Source organism: Physella acuta, unplaced genomic scaffold (assembly GCF_028476545.2).
Source record: "Physella acuta isolate Inbredline_101_S28 unplaced genomic scaffold, ASM2847654v3 ptg000933l, whole genome shotgun sequence".
Taxonomy (NCBI): domain Eukaryota; kingdom Metazoa; phylum Mollusca; class Gastropoda; family Physidae; genus Physella; species Physella acuta.
Window position 1 is genome coordinate 342,925 of NW_026732450.1, and position 18,761 is coordinate 361,685.

The window sequence follows — 18,761 nt, forward strand, 5'->3', positions numbered from 1 at the left end:
AGTCTATACATACACATCCTCACTAGTCCATAGAGTGTTACTAGTTCAAATGTACAATCACTAGTCTAAACACTAACACTAGTCTATCAATGCAGATTAGCCTCACCAGCCTAGGCGCTACACTTACAGATCTCAATCTGTCAATTGAATTAAAAAATTTGTCTTTAATTTGATGTAATGAAGTTCAAAAATTTCTAGTTGCAGTCTTAAATATAACTTGCTCTTGTCAAATGATTAAAATTCATCATTTTTTGTGTTTGGATTGTAGGTTTAGTGGACAAAGAAAGCTGTTGCAGCTTTTCATGTTGCACACATTTTTTGGGGCTTGTTTTAGATCAATCATTACAAACTTGCAAAAAAAAAAAAAATTTCCATTGCACATTTCAAATGGAAAAAATTTTTATATGATTACCTCCCCTTGGTATTATGGTTTACATTGAGTGAAAAAGGTGGATATATAATTTGTTTTAGACAAAACAGTTTTCAATCTCAAACTTGCAGACCTGAACCCTTTGTTAAAATTGCTTGCAGTGGTTGGAAGAAAGAAGTCACAGTGTCCTTGAGAGGTGGAGAAGCTGTGTAAGCTATTGGCACACCTTTTTTCTAACTTGCAGTTGGCACAACTATTGTTGGCACAGTTCAACACAAACTGGAGCAAATGATTAATTTGATTTGTATGTCTCTAATGCATCAAGGTGATTGTTAAAAAATTGAACAAAAAAAAAAAAAGATTGTCTTTTTCTTGTCTTTAACCCGTTTTTGCTTTCTTAGAGGAACTCTCTGTGAAAAAAAATTAGTAAAAATTAATTTAACAAAAAAATTAGTAATCAAATAAGAAACTGTAATATTTAAATATGGATGTTATAGTACAAGTGAAAAATGATATTGAGGTGGATGAGGAACTTGCTAAGATGGATTTAAGTGTTAATTTTAATAGAAGGTGAATGTTATAGAGGATGTTGAGTTAAGTGTTTCAAATCTTTAAATGAATTTTTTTGTTGAGTTTCTCATTACTAATATAGCAACAGAGTATTATTAACAAAAAAACCTTACTCTATTTATAGTAATATTTCTTTATACAGTTGTTGCCCAGATCTGCAACCACAATCCTGAAGTCACTGATGATGGTCAGGCCATTGGGCCTCTTGAGCCTATCCGTGCTGCTGTCTATAGAGTACAGCAGCTTGCCGTTAGAGTGGAACACGTGCACGAAGCTGCGCCCGCTGCAGGAGCCTTTGTCCTTGGTGGCCCCACTGCTGCTGGACGTGGCGCTGACCTTGTCGGACTTAAATGCCTTCTCTGTGCTAGTGGCCAGGATGTTGCCGCCCGTGTCGACTATTATCCCGCCGTACGAGCCTTCACCAGAGTCCACGACTTTTCTCGAATATTTCCCGTCTTTGGTGAAAATTTGTATCCTGTGGTCAGCAACCAGGATCTCATCACTCCTGCCAATACAGATGGCGTGGATGTCCTTGAACTGACCGTCCTTGTCGCCCTGCGAGCCGAAGGTCATGACCAGATTCCCGGCCTGGTCAAATTTAAAAACTTTGTGGGCGGAGCTGTCGGCCACAATGATCTCATTCCGAGAGTTGACGGCAATGTCGATGGGGTCAATAAAACCTGGGCAGGTAAACTGTTTGACCTTTGACCCATCCACCGGGTCCAAGACGCTGACGAACTTTGTCCGCCAGTTAATGACAGCAATGTGGCCGTTTGGCATGACGGCCATGCCAGTGGAGCTTTGGTTCTCCACCCCAGTAGGGCCGAGGTGCCGCAGCACGGAGCCGTCCTTCCCCATGACTTTGATCCTGCTGTTGCCAGTGTCCAGGACGTAGACGGTGTCCTCTGGTCCAGTGGCCAGCCTTGTTGGCTGGTTCAACTGGTCTTCTCCTGAACCTTTAGAGCCAAACCTCCATATAGGTTCAATATGCTCACTCACGTCAATCATCAACGGGCTGTCTTTGATTGGCCGGTTAAATACACTGATAGACATTTTTAACTTCCCTGGTTTTGTTGGTATATACAAAACCTCGTAAGACCCGTCATCATTGTCCTTCACCTTGGAATCAACCAACTCCCCTTTTTCGTTGCGCAGCTCAACAATGATCGGGTCTCCGCCAGAGGAGCGGGGGTTACCATGGTAATCGACAGTGTGGATCTTAACAGAAGTTCTTAGGTGAGCCGTGGCTTTCTTGGCATCCGCAGTGGTGAGCGCGGGGAATGTGGTGCTCACGCGGATGGCCCCAAAGTTGCTGACGGCCTTGGCGATCTCCCTTAGGGCGTCGTTGTGCTTGTACTCGTACTGGAGGAAAGAGTTTTCTCTGGGCTCAGACAGGGTGCTGGTGGTGTCCAGCTTCTCGTTCAGGTCGCTGATCTTCTTGGTGATGTTCCTCACCTCCACCTGGGGGGGGGGGGGGGGGGGAAGAAGGGCAGGGAGACATTAGACATAAGCCATAGATAAAATGCCAAGCCTGACATGAACAAAGCCCCCATTGGATAAGCCATGCTTGAACTAAGCCCCAGATGAACTAATTCACAAAAGAACTAAGCACCATTAACTAAGCCATGCTTGAACGAAGCCCCAGATGAACTAATTCACAAAAGAACTAAGCACCATTAACTAAGCCACACTTGAGCTGGGACCCACAAAAACAAAGCCCTCTAAGAACAGAACCTCACATAAAATACAGTCAACAACAAGAGTTAAGTCCCTAGAATTAGCTTGACTGGATTAATTCATACTTGAACACATCCCTGGCTTGACTCACCTGGTACTGTAAACCATCACATTCCAGCTGCACCTTCTCCTTCTCCGCCTGTATCAGGTCCAGCTGCTCCTTCAGAATTGTCTTCTTCTCCTCTCTGATCTTCCTCACCCACTGCAGGCAGTCGTGTCTTCGTTTCTCTATCACAGCCATTACATCCTGGAGCAAAACATTCACTTGTTAAACCTTTTAAAATCCAACACCAAATATTGTTGCAAGAACCATATTTTATTTTATTTAGTATACAAATGCTAAATGAACAAATAAATTGTTTTGCTGTAACTTGATCACAAACAAAAATGCATTAAATTCTTTAAATAAAATTGAAAAAATATTTTAAACTAATTAGATTCTAAAGTGTAAGAAAAAAAAATTACCTAATTCTTTTAACACATTTTTTTAGTTATTTGCATATAAGCAAAGAAAATTGTATTAATAAAATTCCTCAAGGAAATTGTTTTTCAATAATTAATATAAGCAAAAAATGTATTATTAAATGGACCCTACAAGAGAAAATGTATTACAGTAATTAGACACAAACAAACAATTATTTTCTCCCTGTGAAAGACAGAGCACAGTGCAGATGTAATGCAAAACTTTATTGTGGAAATAGACTCCAGGATTTGCTACTGCGGTTTTGTTTCCACCCTCCTACAGTGTCAGGCTTCAAGTTTCACACAATTATTTCTACATGATCAAGTCAAAAAATATTTCTACATGATCAAGTCAAAAAATATTTCTACATGATCAAGTCAAAAAATATTTCTACATGATCAAGTCAAAAATTATTTCTACATGATCAAGTCAAAAAATATTTCTACATGATCAAGTCAAAAAATATTTCTACATGATCAAGTCAATTCTTCTTCCTCCTCAGCAGGTTATTTCAGTTTGTAAAATAATAATTTGTTTACCTCATTTAATTAAAAAAAAATTGTATCTGATTGAAATTTTATTTCGGTTAAAATATCAATTTTCAAAATAATTAAAATCAAACAAGGAAGTGGATAAATATTTTATATTAACATTGACACATGTGGGGTTTGAAGTAAAAAGTTTTCTAGATTTGAAACAATTTGAGTGAGTTGGTTGATAATTATTAGAAGATGAACTAATTTTTTTTCTAGGAAAGACGAAGTTAATGTTAGAAGTTAATGTTATGCAGCCATCTGCTGCTAGTCATGTGCAAGGTGTGGTGGCCAGATTTTTTCAAACATTTGAGTCTTTGAATATGTGGGGATCATGTACAAAGTGTACTGGCCAGATTTTTCAAACATGTGAGTCTTTGAATATGTGGGGGATCATGTGAAAAGTGTTGGCCAGATTTTTCAAACACAAATCTTTGCATACGTGAGTTAAATACAGTAACATTTCAAATTTCAAATCTAAATGATAGTTCAACATCAAACATAAGTTATAGACAATTCTCAAGCTTGTTAAACCCTATCTTAACACTGGCTCATAGATCCAGATACACTTAGGAAGGATGCTGGCTATAGAGCCAGACATGCCCTGGACTGGAAGCCCCAAGACAAGCAAAGCAGGGGTCAACCCAGGAAGACATGGTGACGCAGGGGTCAACTAAGGAAGACATGGCGATGCAGGGGTCAACTAAGGAAGGCATGGTGATGCAGGGGTCAACTAAGGAAGGCATGGTGATGCAGGGGTCAACTAAGGAAGACATGGTGATGCAGGGGTCAACTAAGGAAGACATGGCGATGCAGGGGTCAACTAAGGAAGGCATGGTGATGCAGGGGTCAACTAAGGAAGACATGGTGATGCAGGGGTCAACTAAGGAAGACATGGCGATGCAGGGGTCAACTAAGGAAGACATGGTGATGCAGGGGTCAACTAAGGAAGACATGGCGATGCAGGGGTCAACTAAGGAAGACATGGTGATGCAGGGGTCAACTAAGGAAGACATGGCGATGCAGGGGTCAACTAAGGAAGACATGGTGATGCAGGGGTCAACTAAGGAAGACATGGTGATGCAGGGGTCAACTAAGGAAGACATGGTGATGCAGGGGTCAACTAAGGAAGACATGGTGATGCAGGGGTCAACTAAGGAAGGCATGGTGATGCAGGGGTCAACTAAGGAAGGCATGGTGATGCAGGGGTCAACTAAGGAAGGCATGGTGATGCAGGGGTCAACTAAGGAAGACATGGTGATGCAGGGGTCAACTAAGGAAGGCATGGTGATGCAGGGGTCAACTAAGGAAGGCATGGTGATGCAGGGGTCAACTAAGGAAGACATTGTGATGCAGGGGTCAACTAAGGAAGGCATGGTGATGCAGGGGTCAACTAAGGAAGGCATGGTGATGCAGGGGTCAACTAAGGAAGACATGGTGATGCAGGGGTCAACTAAGGAAGGCATGGTGATGTAGTGTGCTAGAGGAGGCCAAAAGGATCAGAAGGAATTGGGAACAGCTGAAAAGAGTGGCAGGACACCATGGAGAATGGGAAGCTAGAGGCCCTATGTACTGCAAAGAAGGAAAAAGAAAACTGATCATGTTGATGACAACACTGTCTCTTAGACTCAACACACTATGCAATGACTTGAAAGTATCAATGCACATAACTTTTACTGTGGATGCTAAGCCATGGAAAAAAATAATGTAAATTAAAAAGTAAAATCAATAGTCTATTATACATTTTTTAAAGGGCTGTTATTGATTTTTCTTTTAGAAATTAATTAACTTGACTAAATGCATGAATTAACTTGTTAGACTCAGTAGTATCAGATTAATGTTAGTTCAAGTTAATAGTTTTAGCATTTTTCTATTAGAGGGTACCTAATGGCCATGGCTCATCCTTCTAGTTATTCTGGGTTAGGATTAAGGTTAAGTTGTGTGTAAGGGCTAGTATGAGTATAATTAGTTAGAGCTGCAAAAAACAGTAATCAAGTGGTAAGGGAGACTATCAGGTGGTGGAGTGTGGGTCACCATCACCACACTGTGGTGTGTGAGTCACCATCACCATACCGTGGTGTGTGGGTCACCATCACCATACTGTGGAGTGTGGGTCACCATCCCCATACTGTGGTGTGTGAGTCACCATCAAAAGGATGTAGTGTGTGGGTCACCATCACCATACAGTGGTGTGTGGGTCACTACCAATGTGGTGTGTGGGTCACCATCACCATGATGTAGTGTGTGGGTCACCATCACCATACAGTGGTGTGTGGGTTACCATCAACATCATGGGGTGTGTGGGTCACTATCACCATGATGTGGTGTGTGGGTCACCATCACCATACAGTGGTGTGTGGGTCACTACCAATGTGGTGTGTGGGTCACCATCACCATGATGTGGTGTGTGGGTTACCATCAACATCATGGGGTGTGTGGGTCACCATCACCATAAAGTGGTGTGTGGGTCACCATCACCATACAGTGGTGTGTGGGTCACCATCACCATACAGGGTGTGTGGGTCACTACCAATGTGGTGTGTGGGTCACTATCAACATGATGTAGTGTGTGGGTCACCATCACCATACAGGGTGTGTGGGTCACCATCACCATACAAGGTGTGTGGGTCACCATCACCATACAGGGTGTGTGGGTCACCATCACCATACAGTGGTGTGTGGGTCACCATCACTATGATGTGGTGTGTGGGTCACCAGCACAAGGCAGTAACACAACAAGGTAGTAAAATGTTTTTTGATTTTGTAGAAAAACTATGTGGACTAATGCTGGATTTCCTTAATCTGTTGGTGGTGGGGTGGGAAATAACATTTTGACTTGAGAACTAGGTGTATAGCCTAGGGGTGGGGGTGATATACATGATTGTAGGAAAAAAAGTCACAGGAAAAAAAAACACAGGAAAAAAAAACACAGAAAAAAAGTCACAGGAAAAAAAGTCACAGGAAAAAAAGTCACAGGAAAAAAAGTCACAAATATATATTTGCATGATATTTGTTAATACTTTTATGTATTAAATATTTAGAGAGTGCAAATTAACTTAGGATTAATTAAATGTAATGTAATGTGTGTAGGCTGTATACGCATAGGAATTTTTATAATTCATCTAAAAATATTTATTATGAAGTATGTAGATTGTACTTATGTTAAACTTAAGATTAGTAGCATTTAATAGAATGCTTCTAAGTCCACAGTTTTTATCGTGTGTTTTTTTTAATACCAACATTAAATTACCGTGAAATGGTAAGTTCGTTTGACTTGCTGCCCTTGACTCATGGCAACAATAGTTATATTTAGTTGAATCACCTTTACTGCCCACATTTATCACGCTCATTACATAAAAAAACTTAGGATCAAAACAGAAAGCCGACAATGTTCAACGGCTGTCATTGATGCGTAACGTCAACAACACAAAATATGTTCGGTCAATGCCTACTGAGGAGAGGCCGACCAGAGAATAGCCTACGGCAAAATTTGCCTAAATTTCTTTTATAATTAACTTTTCTACCGCGTATTTAACTAAATACGTAAAAAGTTGAGATTTTTGAGTAAATTATCTTAGAGTATTTCTTACTTACAATTGTTATAAATCATAATGCTTTTAACGTCTATAAATAATTTATGCTATAAAAAATACAACCCACAACAATAAACATACACAATTTTACAATTCTTAACAAATTAATAAAAATATTTCTAAAAAGATTTTTGTGACTTTTTTTCTGTGACTTTTTTTCTGTGACTTTTTTTCCTAGCAAAAACTGTGACTTTTTTTCTGTGTTTTTTTTTCCTGTGACTTTTTTTCCGTTTACCGATATACATATGTAAATAACATGAGGGTGGGGGAGATATACCTATGTAAATAACATGGGGGTGGAGGTGATATACCTATGTAAACAGCCCGGGGGTGGGGTGATATACCTATATAAACAACCTGAAGGGGTGGGGGTGATATACCTATGTAAAACTGGGGGTGGGGTGATATACCTATGTAAACAGCCCAGGGGGTGGAGTGGGGGTGATATACATGTGTAAACAAAGAAAAACACAAGCAAGCACCGACCTGAAATGATCTATTTATAGCATCCAATGTCTTATCCACAGATAACTCCAGCTGCCTAAGCTCGTCAGACACAGTCTCATAGGCAGAGTTGAGGTTCTTGATGCACAGATGTGCCTTGTACAAGAGAATCTCCGACATCCTCTTGATGGCGATGGCGAAGGGGATGACCGTGTGCTCGCTGGCCCCGCGGCCGATGTGGTTGCCGTCCACGCACTGGACGCAGAAGACGATGTCGCACGTCTCACAGAACAGCAGCTCCTGCGCCGTGTGTACGGAGCACTTGGGGATGACGTCCCGCCGCTGTTGGGCCATGAGGTCGAGAAGCTGGTTGACGATGAAGGAGGGAGGGAACGAGGCGACTCCGCCTTGGGGGATGTGAATGTTCTCCCGGCATATCGGACAGCGGAAGGAGCCGGTGTCTAGGGTCTGGGCGGCGATGATCCTCTCCAGGCAGTTGCGGCAGACAGTGTGGGAGCAGGGGAGGAGCTTGGGGGTGCGTTCCTGGCCGTCGTAGGTGCAGAGACAGGTGCCGCAGGTGAGGAAGCTGTCGTTGAAGTCGTCATAGTTGATTGAGACTGTCTCCACCAGGGTGGATGACATCATGGCTGCAAGGGGACGCAATAGAAAGGGAGACGATTATTATCACTTTAAAAAAGTATTTTAAAAATTTAAAAAATCCCCTTGATATTTTAACAACTTAATTTAGGCACAATTAAAAGGCGAAAAAGCTGGAACAAACACATATTCTTAAAATTCGTTCAAAATATATTTTTTAAAGTAAAATATAACAAAATTTAATATACTATGTCAGTATTTGTATTAGCGTAACTAGAGCCCTGTGAAATAGCTAAAAGAGAAGGAAGAAAACAACGTGACCATGAATACAAGAAATATGAAATATGATATCCACGGCTCACCGTAACCCACTTGTATTGATATTACAGTCTGTCGTCGCCATTTTATGTTGACTCTAAAACAGCACTCAAACAAGAACAATACGCCTTACCATTAAACTAAAGGAATTTTATTTTTAAAAAAAATTTAATCTCCTAATTTAACTTCCCTAAGAAAAAAAAAACTATGCGTCAGAACGGTGACTAAAAAAATAACAACAGAAACCACGAATTTAAACTCCACATTGCGAGTGATCTAGAAGTGGCGAATTAAAAACAACACAGGCTAGATGTCCCTGATGAACAGGTTGCACGTGTGGTGCTGCTGTATGAAGTGAGCCGTTACAGCCTGCAACAGCTGGGCCTGTTCTACATGCTGCGCAGTATTACGTCAACATTCGGTGTTTAGACCGCGCCACTAGTGTCTAGTTAACGAGAGTTAACGTTAAATACAGGGGTGGACTTGGTGCTGTTCACATACAGGCTGTAGACGAGTGGGGGGGGGGGGGGAGAAATTCGTGTACGTGATGGGGGAGGGGGGATCATAAGTTACGCGGTGTATATGATGGGGGTCATTTGTCAAGCTCAGTATTAGATGGGGGTCATATGTCAAGCCAGCCCGTGTATCTGATTGGGAAGGGGTCATAGGTCAAGTCAATGTATCTGATGGGGGTCATAGTCCAGACACCTGTAAATGATGGGATCAGAGGTTAGGACTGTGAACCTAACGGAGGTCATAGGTCAAGCACGTGCACCAGGTGTGAGCCAGCACGTGATGATGTTGACAGCAGCTGATGGCAGCTACAGCTTGGGTTTTTTTTTTATGCAAATTAAAGTGCAACGTAAAAAAGAAAGTTTTTAAAAAAGTATAATATCTATGTCTGGACATTCGCCTGTTGATACATGAACTCACTCAAGTAACTAGAGTGTTGGACTGGGGCAAATAAAACCTCGTACAAGTTAACCCGCCGTCACTGATACAGCGAATCTAATCGCTCTATTGAAGGTCCTTAACTCACAGTGCTATAGACCTTTACCTCTACACAGTGCCACATACAAAGGTAGAGATCCATAGAGTGTCTAACTGCAAGTTCTCTGCCATACTGGACCACGTATAAACATGTACGGACTGTCCCACAGTAAGCAGCCAATATTGATCTTGATACGTGCCACTCATCTATAGTGGTAGCACTTAGAACAATAGGACCAAGGAACAAGAGCCGGCTAGAACAATACCTAGAACAAAACGTGCTCTACGTTAATCTTTAGTTCTGGTTCCAGCTGAACAGCTAATGGACGCCTGACACGTACACCACAATGGCGCAGGTAGACCTTTTATGGTGGACGTGTGGTGAGTTCAATACAGCGAGCACTTCAACACACATGCCGTCACTGATCGAGGGTTCAACAGCTGGGTACATTTACAGTACTCAATAGCTGGGTCCATTTACAGTACTCAATAGCTGGGTCCATTTACAGTACTCAATAGCTGGGTCCATTTACAGTACTCAATAGCTGGGTCCATTTACAGTACTCAATAGCTGGGTCCATTTACAGTACTCAATAGCTGGGTCCATTTACAGTACTCAATAGCTGGGTCCATTTACAGTACTCAACAGCTGGGTACATTTACAGTACTCAATAGCTGGGTCCATTTACAGTACTCAATAGCTGGGTCCATTTACAGTACTCAATAGCTGGGTCCATTTACAGTACTCAACAGCTGGGTCTGTGTACTCCACAGATGGGTACATTTACAGTACTCAACAGCTGGGTCTGTGTACTCCACAGATGGGTACATTTACAGTACTCAACAGCTGGGTCTGTGTACTCCACAGATGGGTACATTTACAGTACTCAACAGCTGGGTCTGTGTACTCCACAGATGGGTACATTTACAGTACTCAACAGCTGGGTCCATTTACAGTACTCAATAGCTGGGTCCATTTACAGTACTCAACAGCTGGGTCCATTTTACAGTACTCAACAGCTGGGTCTGTGTACTCATCAGCTGGGTCTGTGTACTCAATAGCTGGGTCCATTTACAGTACTCAACAGCTGGGCACATTTACAGTACTCAACAGCTGGGTACATTTACAGCACTGAACAGCTGGGTACATTTACAGCAATCAACAGCTGGGTCTGTGTACTCAACAGCTGGGTACATTTACAGCACTCAACAGCTGGGTCCATTTTCAGTACTCAACAGCTGGGCACATTTACAGTACTCAACAGCTGGGTCTATGTACTCAACAGCTGGGTCCATTTACAGCACTCAACAGCTGGGTCCATTTACAGTACTCAACAGCTGGGCACATTTACAGCACTCAACAGCTGGGTCTGTGTACTCAACAGCTGGGTCCATTTACAGCGCTCAACAGCTGGGTTTGTGTACAATCCTCCACACAAACTGACTTACACACGCTATAAACGTTTAGTGACCTCATTCACCAGCAGTCACACAGTGCTACACTTTCTTGTATACAGCTAAGCTTTACCCTAATCCATAAAACCAATAGCTTAATCTGCGAGGGGAAAGCCGGCAAACACCGGCTCTACGGCTGGTACCCAACCATTAGTAGATAACTGAGTAAACGCCACACAGAGATACGTGGAACGGCACGTACATTGCCGGTTAATGGGGGGAGGGGGGGAGAGGGGAGAGAGGACGACAGTATTCTTACCACGATCGTCATCAATATCACCCCCCCCCCCACACACACACACACACACAGTGACACACATACACAAACAACGGCGCGCACACATGCACTGAGCTAAACCGTGCAGAAAATCCAATCGTCCACTTTAGCGTGACATTTGAAGAAGTAAATACGTGAATTATTGAACAGATAAGAGGTTGATAGAGATGGATGGAGGAGGTGAGAAGTATGTATAAAAATACGGGTGAGGGTGGGGTAAAGTGGATACTGTGGCTTGTCTTATACGCCGGAACATATAGGTCTTTGAATGTGGTTGTTGGTTGGGGAAACTGGCTATTGTCAAGGGACACGGGCAAGTACTAACTGTTTGTACTCAGATGGAATATAAAGAACCAGTCAGGTGCTAGCTGCTATAGTCAGGTGCTAAGTGCTATGATCAGGTGCTAATTGCTGTAGCCAGGTGCTAATTGCTATAGTCAGGTGCTAATTGCTATAATAAGGTGCTAACTGCTATAGTCAGGTGCTAATTGCTATAGTCAGGTGCTAATGGCTATAGTCAGGTGCTAATTGCTATAGTCAGGTGCTAATGGCTATAGTCAGGTACTAATGGCTATAGTCAGGTGCTAATGGCTATAGTCAGGTGCTAATGGCTATAGTCAGGTGCTAATTGCTATAGTCAGGTGCTAATGGCTATAGTCAGGTGCTAATTGCTATAGTCAGGTGCTAATGGCTATAGTCAGGTGCTAAGTGCTATAGTCAGGTGCTAATTGCTATAGTCAGGTGCTAATGGCTATAGTCAGGTGCTAATGGCTATAGTCAGGTGCTAATTGCTATAGTCAGGTGCTAATTGCTACGGTTAGGTGCTTATTGCTATAGTCAGGTGCTAATGGCTATAGTCAGGTGCTAACAGCTAGTCAGGTGCTAATTGCTATAGTCAGGTGCTAATTGTTACGGTCAGGTGCTAATTGCTATGGTCAGGTGCTAATTGTTACGGTCAAGTGCTAATTGCTATAGTCAGGTGCTAATTGTTACGGTCAGGTGCTAATTGTTATAGTCAGGTGCTAATGGCTATAGTCAGGTGCTAATGGCTATAGTCAGGTGCTAATTGCTGTAGTCAGGTGCTAATGGCTATAGTCAGGTGCTAATGGCTATAGTCAGGTGCTAATGGCTATAGTTAGGTGCTAATTGCTATAGTCAGGTGCTAATTGCTATAGTCAGGTGCTAATGGCTATAGTCAGGTGCTAGCACGCTACTCAAGTGCTAACAGGCTGTCCCTGTTTGTTGACATGATCAGCTGGTATCTAAGCGAGCACGTATTGATCTATCGATTCGTTTCTGGTCGACCCAGCAAGGCGAGGGGGGAGAGGAAGGGTATCAGGGTTTATTGGCCAATTAGGGGGTGGGGTAGGTGGGTTCCGGTACAAGCTTTCAATCTGGTCAGCTGGTGACGTCAGATTGGTGTCGGCCTGGAAGCTGGTGGGTTTATGAGTGCAGTGACGTCAATTGGGCTACTGTATTTTTGTATGACTCTAAGGCAACCGGGTTCAAGCCAGAAGAACGTCCCTGAGTCCACCCAGCTCTGATGGGTGTCTAACTCACGTTAGGGAAAGTAAAGACGGCTAGATATAGTGTTGAGCACACTATCTCTTCATATGCCGAGATCCATGAAACAGATGAACTCTACTTCATCTGCACCACGTATCTTGGGCACGAATGGGAAACGATATGACTAGTACAAAAATAAAACCCTGCATATATTTTGTACTGTTGCCCCCCCCCCCCCCCCCCCCCATAACCAGACCACCTCACTTTGAAGACAAACAAAGGACAGAACTCAATCCTCGTGTCATTAGTTATCCATTAAATCACGTTTTTAAAAATCTCATGCGTTTTCATGCCTGAAATGTTGAAAGCAAATATTTTCCTAGCTAATGACGTTCTATTGATGTTTAATTAACGACTGATTAATGACGCTCAACTGATGTTTAATTAACGACTGATCAACGGTTAATTTTTGGCTGCTGACGTCATGATTATGATTATATCATCGGGCATGTGCCATAGGAACCACACGATTACGTCATTCGTGTGTAAATATACACACACGCGCGCATGCAAAAACTGCAACGCTCATATCGAATACGTCATACATAGAATCGTGGGCCAGAACATCGTACATGTTTTATAAGACACAGCCCTCCCCTCCCCCACAACTAGGCCCGTCTTAATTCCCTCGACTATTTAAGCAATCGATGCATCAAGGAAGTTTTTCTTTGGTTTGATTGAATTCTGCGTGGATAGGGAGGGGTAGGAGACACGCAGCGTTTAATGATAGATAGTAAGGGGGAGTAGGGGGGGGGGGAAAGTGTGACGTAAGAAGATTCAATGTGTGCTGAGATGGAAGATTTAGTGTGGTGAGACAATGGTCAGTGGGGTGAGACAATGGTAAAGTGGTGAGACAATGGTAAAGTGGTGAGACAATGGTAAAGCGGTGAGACAATGGTAAAGTGGTGAGACAATGGTAAAGTGGTGAGACAATGGTCAGTGGGGTGAGACAATGGTCAGTGGGGTGAGACAATGGTAAAGTGGTGAGACAATGGTAAAGTGGTGAGACAATGGTAAAGTGGTGAGACAATGGTAAAGTGGTAAGACAATGGAACAAGTGTGGTGAGACAATGGTTAGTATGGTGAGACGATTGCCTCAGTGTGGTAAGACAAAAGTAAAGTGGTGAGACAATGGTCACAGTGGGGTGAGACAGCTCCCCCATGTGACAGTATACGCCAGGTCCAACAGATGAAGGTTACCCTCGGAAGGTCACGTGTGCTCACGTGACGTGCTTACGTATTGATCTGTTGACATCACAAGCCACGCCCACAATTTGCTCATTCATCGCACGCGCTCACAAAAATCGGTCAACCATCAAATTAGGTGGTGACGTCAAACAGTGGTAATTACAAAGTGGTATAATAAATTACTCCAGCAGCAGACCTAATGGAAACAAATTGGTTTGGCTAAAAGTTAAAGTTTATGAAAAGGTGACGATACAGATTCTAGGCCTAATAGAAAACGTTATTCTAAGTACGAACGCTATAAAAGTCATGTACAACAAAAAGGTCTGGAAATATTTCACATCAACAATACAGTCAACTTTGTCACGGATACATTCCGTGTTATCCTAGCAAATACACAACACCACAGCGCCATCTGTCAATGACTGGAATATCTCGGTATCTAGCAGAACCGGTAGTTTAAAAACATCATCGGGAAAATCCTTTCAGTATGTAAACAATGCTCTTTCCAAAACAGCGAACAACAGTTCGTACGACACGCCCTTTAGGTTGAATGACTTAGGCCTAAAGTAAAAAAAAAAACCAACAATATTCTGGATCCAGATAGAAAGAGGGGGGGGGGGGTGACCAACATCGATTAGATAATATCAATGATACCTTGGCCCCTTTACAAATAGCCTGGTACCAACCAAGGCAGGCAATACACGGTAATACATGTCGGATATTTTACATTAGCTCTGGTGCTCTGACCAATGGTATTTTAAAACACCAGGTGTTGTGAGCGCACAAGGTAACAATAATGTATGTACAAGGTAAGAATAATTTATGTACAAGGTAAGAATAATGTATGTACAAGGTAAGAATAATGTATGTACAAGGTAAGAATAATGTATGTACAAGGTAAGAATAATGTATGTACAAGGTAAGAATAATGTATGTACAAGGTAAGAATAATGTATGTACAAGGTAAGAATAATGTATGTACAAGGTAAGAATAATGTATGTACAAGGTAAGAATAATGTATGCACAAGGTAAGAATAATGTATGTACAAGGTAAGAATAATGTATGTACAAGGTAAGAATAATGTATGTACAAGGTAAGAATAATGTATGTACAAGGTAAGAATAATGTATGTACAAGGTAAGAATAATTTATGTACAAGGTAAGAATAATGAATGTACAAGGTAAGAATAATGTATGTACAAGGTAAGAATAATGTATGTACAAGGTAAGAATAATGTATGTACAAGGTAAGAATTATGTATGTACAAGGTAAGAATAATGTGTGTACAAGGTAAGAATAATGTGTGTACAAGGTAAGAATAATGTATGTACAAGGTAAGAATAATGTATGTACAAGGTAAAAATAATGTATGTACAAGGTAAGAATAATGTATGTACACGGTAAGAATAATGTATGTACAAGGTAAGAATAATGTATGTACAAGGTAAGAATAATGTATGTACAAGGTAAGAATAATGTATGTACACGGTAAGAATAATGTATGTACAAGGTAAGAATAATGTATGTACAAGGTAAGAATAATGTATGTACAAGGTAAGAATAATGTATGTACAAGGTAAGAATAATGTATGTACAAGGTAAGAATAATGTATGTACAAGGTAAGAATAATTTATGTACAAGGTAAGAATAATGTAAGCTACACCTCACTGCGGGTATACATATTCATATTTTACATACGAATAAGCAAGCATACATAAGGAGTGTGTACAGTTCAGTTTTAAAATAAATTTTAAGCACGTCTAAAACTACCAGTGTGTTCATATGGTATTAGGCCAACTTCACACTACAGCATATTAATCTACTGACAGCTTTAACCCCCTAACTCTATACCTACATAATCCACAGAAGCTTTAACGTTATTCCGTTCATTTTTTCAAAACTTTAAATATGTCTTTTCTAATCCAGGTTTTGAATTAAACTAAAAGACAGGAACTAAAATAAACAACAAGGATCCCAAAAAATTGAAATTTTTTATTATTTTAAACTGGTTGGACCACAATAACTTGTTTCGAATACGGGTGCGATAAGAATCGATTCTTCAAATGTGACTAATAACGAGATCATTTGTTGTGACGTTTTACACACACCGCCCCGCCCAGCTCCTAAAGTAAACAAACTCGCTTTTACCACGCCACGAAATAGATTGAGTTTAAAACTAAAGAGTTGGTGATTATCCTCAAGGGAGGTAATGTTTAACAAATTTACAGTACACGGAAGCTAGTTCCCCTCTTTTGTTTTGATGACGAGGTTTAATGAGACAACAAACAAAAAAAAACTTGGGTTTACTGACAAGGCAGGACGCCAAAACTAACAATGACAAGTCAAAAGTGACAAGTCTTGATAACAAGACACGTCAGAGAGAGTGTCGCCATTTCCGGTGAACTAGTTAAATATGGCAGCTAGGTCAGCAAAAGATAATTAAAATTTATTGAGTACAAAACTCAAGTTTTAAAACTAGCATAGGTGTCGGCGTGGTCGAGTGGAAAGTCTCGAGTTCACCCCCCCCCCCCCCCCTCCCGGGGAGATGAGGCTTAATAGCTGGGGACAGTAACTCTTCTACGACAGACAACTCAAAATTCAAACAACTGCTGCCTTACAGTTTGTTCTTGGTTGGACAAAGGCTATGGAAGTTATTCCAAAAAGAAAAGCAGGCTGAAATCGGAGTCAATGGCCTATATATCGCTTAACAAGTGGACACGTAATATTACAACATAAAAAATAAATAATTAAGAAGAACTAGTTTCACAATTTAATATTCGAGAGTTTTTAAATACAATTTCATAAATGAATAAAACAAATCTTAAATACGGAACAAAAGTCCCGATTATAATTTTAAAATGTTATGGTCAGAAAAATTACTTACAATTTCTGTCATATTAGCGTGATTCTCAAAAAAAAATATATATTTTGTTAATAATATCTCATTAACTTTAAAAAAAAACAACAACTTGACAAAGCCAAATTCATCACGAGAGATCACGTGATTCCCGATGTTTTAATCAACTTCCTGTCGTGACGAGGAACAGATCGACGACCTTGAAACAAGGCACGCAAGGGCAACGAACATTCGAAGCCACACCGTCGCCACAAAATATCCAACTACATTTCCTATGACCTTGAGACAAAAATCCATCCCATCGTGACCTTGAAAAGTCTAGTCCTTAGAAAAGCTAATGTACCCCAACCTTGAAAAAGTCCACCCATCACGACCTTGAAAAAGTCCACCCATCACGACCTTGAAATAGCTAATCCACAACGATCTTGAAATAGCTAATCCACAACAATCTTGAAATAGCTAATCCACAACGACCTTGAAAATACCAATCCACAAGGACAATGAAAAAGCCCATACGCTAAAGGACACGCGCCTTGGTACTGATCGTCCTGAGAATAAAAGAGTGTTCTGGCCCTGTCCCCCCCCCCCCCCACCCCCTCACAAGCCTGATGTAGTCTAGCAGATCAATAGCTTTGATCACGCTTTCTCTACGGCCCACACGAACCTCGGCTAAATTAATCAAGATTAAAACACACATTTCATTACCATCTTTTTTTAAAATACTTACTCTAACTATTTTAGTAACGTCCAACCCCCGGACCTCATGCATTAACAAAACCGGAAGCTGTCCGTTTGAATAATCAAATTACTTTTTAGATTTTTCAAATGAAGATTCAAATGAAGATTTCCCCCCTCCCTCCCCGTGTCTTTATTTTCGTCGCTGTTATCGGGTGTTACTTTTTTTTAAATGAACAATATCGTGCGTCACTGGGCGGCAAAAAAATATCGATCTAAGCTGATCAACTCCCCAACAGTATCGAACGGTTGATGGAAACAGGTCAACGGTGGCTCACCGTGGGAGCGGGGGGTATCAGGCGTTAGGTCAGCGGGAGAAAAAGTAATTAATTAATTAGGAGAGTCTGGTGGGGGGGGGGGAGAGAGTTGGGCTATAGCAATGCCGAAGTTACACCACGTTGGTACAGCAACAGAAATCATAGTTACATCACATAGTAATAGAGAGTTGAATATCGGTATAAAATTTAGCTAAAAGGTTAAAAACTGGACTATGAGGTGTTAAAATATGGCCACATTATGCTGAAAATTGGGCCACATGATGGTGAAAATACTGCCCAGAAAAACTGAAACTTTGGGCCGAAAAATGTATCAGTATGGTGTAATATTGGGACAATAGGCGTACGCTTATGGTGTGTTTACATACACTGTACTATACTGACCAATAGGAGAACACCGATAGGCTCATTTAATGGGCAATAACAATCAAGCATCAATCAAGTTCAGAGGTCACGTACAATGAAATCACGTGACCACCCTATTAAAATATGACTGATGGCAATAACATATGGAGATTGTTTTAGCCGCATACAAACAATACTCATACATCATACACGGCTCTCTTATAAATAAAATTTGATAAATGGGTGGTGTTTTATGAATGTACAATATGTGGGGACCAAGGTGCCATGTGTTGTTCAAGATAGCATGTTGAAAGTAGACGATAACAAAGTGGGTTTACTCTGGCGAGAGTAGCAGTAGTTGTAGTACTACAGTACTAGTACTGTGTCCTCTGTGGTTGTGCTTTATGGGTTTTTTAAATCTTAGATTGTCTTGAGGGGTGAGGT

At 41.2% G+C, this 18,761-nt stretch overlaps 1 protein-coding gene across 3 annotated transcripts in view; it reads right to left on the reverse strand.

The window, feature by feature from the left end:
* LOC131953605 (tripartite motif-containing protein 2) overlaps positions 1-18,761 on the reverse strand; it is an 83,575-nt gene continuing 64,814 nt past the window's right edge. For 2 of the 3 annotated variants that reach the window (XM_059316851.1, XM_059316854.1), the window contains 4 exons: positions 7,753-8,357; positions 2,769-2,924; positions 1,054-2,401; positions 1-780 (listed from right to left, as the gene is read on the reverse strand). In XM_059316851.1, coding sequence (XP_059172834.1) covers positions 1,055-2,401; positions 2,769-2,924; positions 7,753-8,355 — 2,106 coding nt within the window. In that variant the 5' untranslated portion in view covers positions 8,356-8,357 and the 3' untranslated portion in view covers positions 1-780; position 1,054. Of the gene's footprint in view, positions 781-1,053; positions 2,402-2,768; positions 2,925-7,752; positions 8,358-8,669; positions 8,981-18,761 lie in introns of those variants that run through there. The other variant, XM_059316853.1, reaches the window with a different exon arrangement.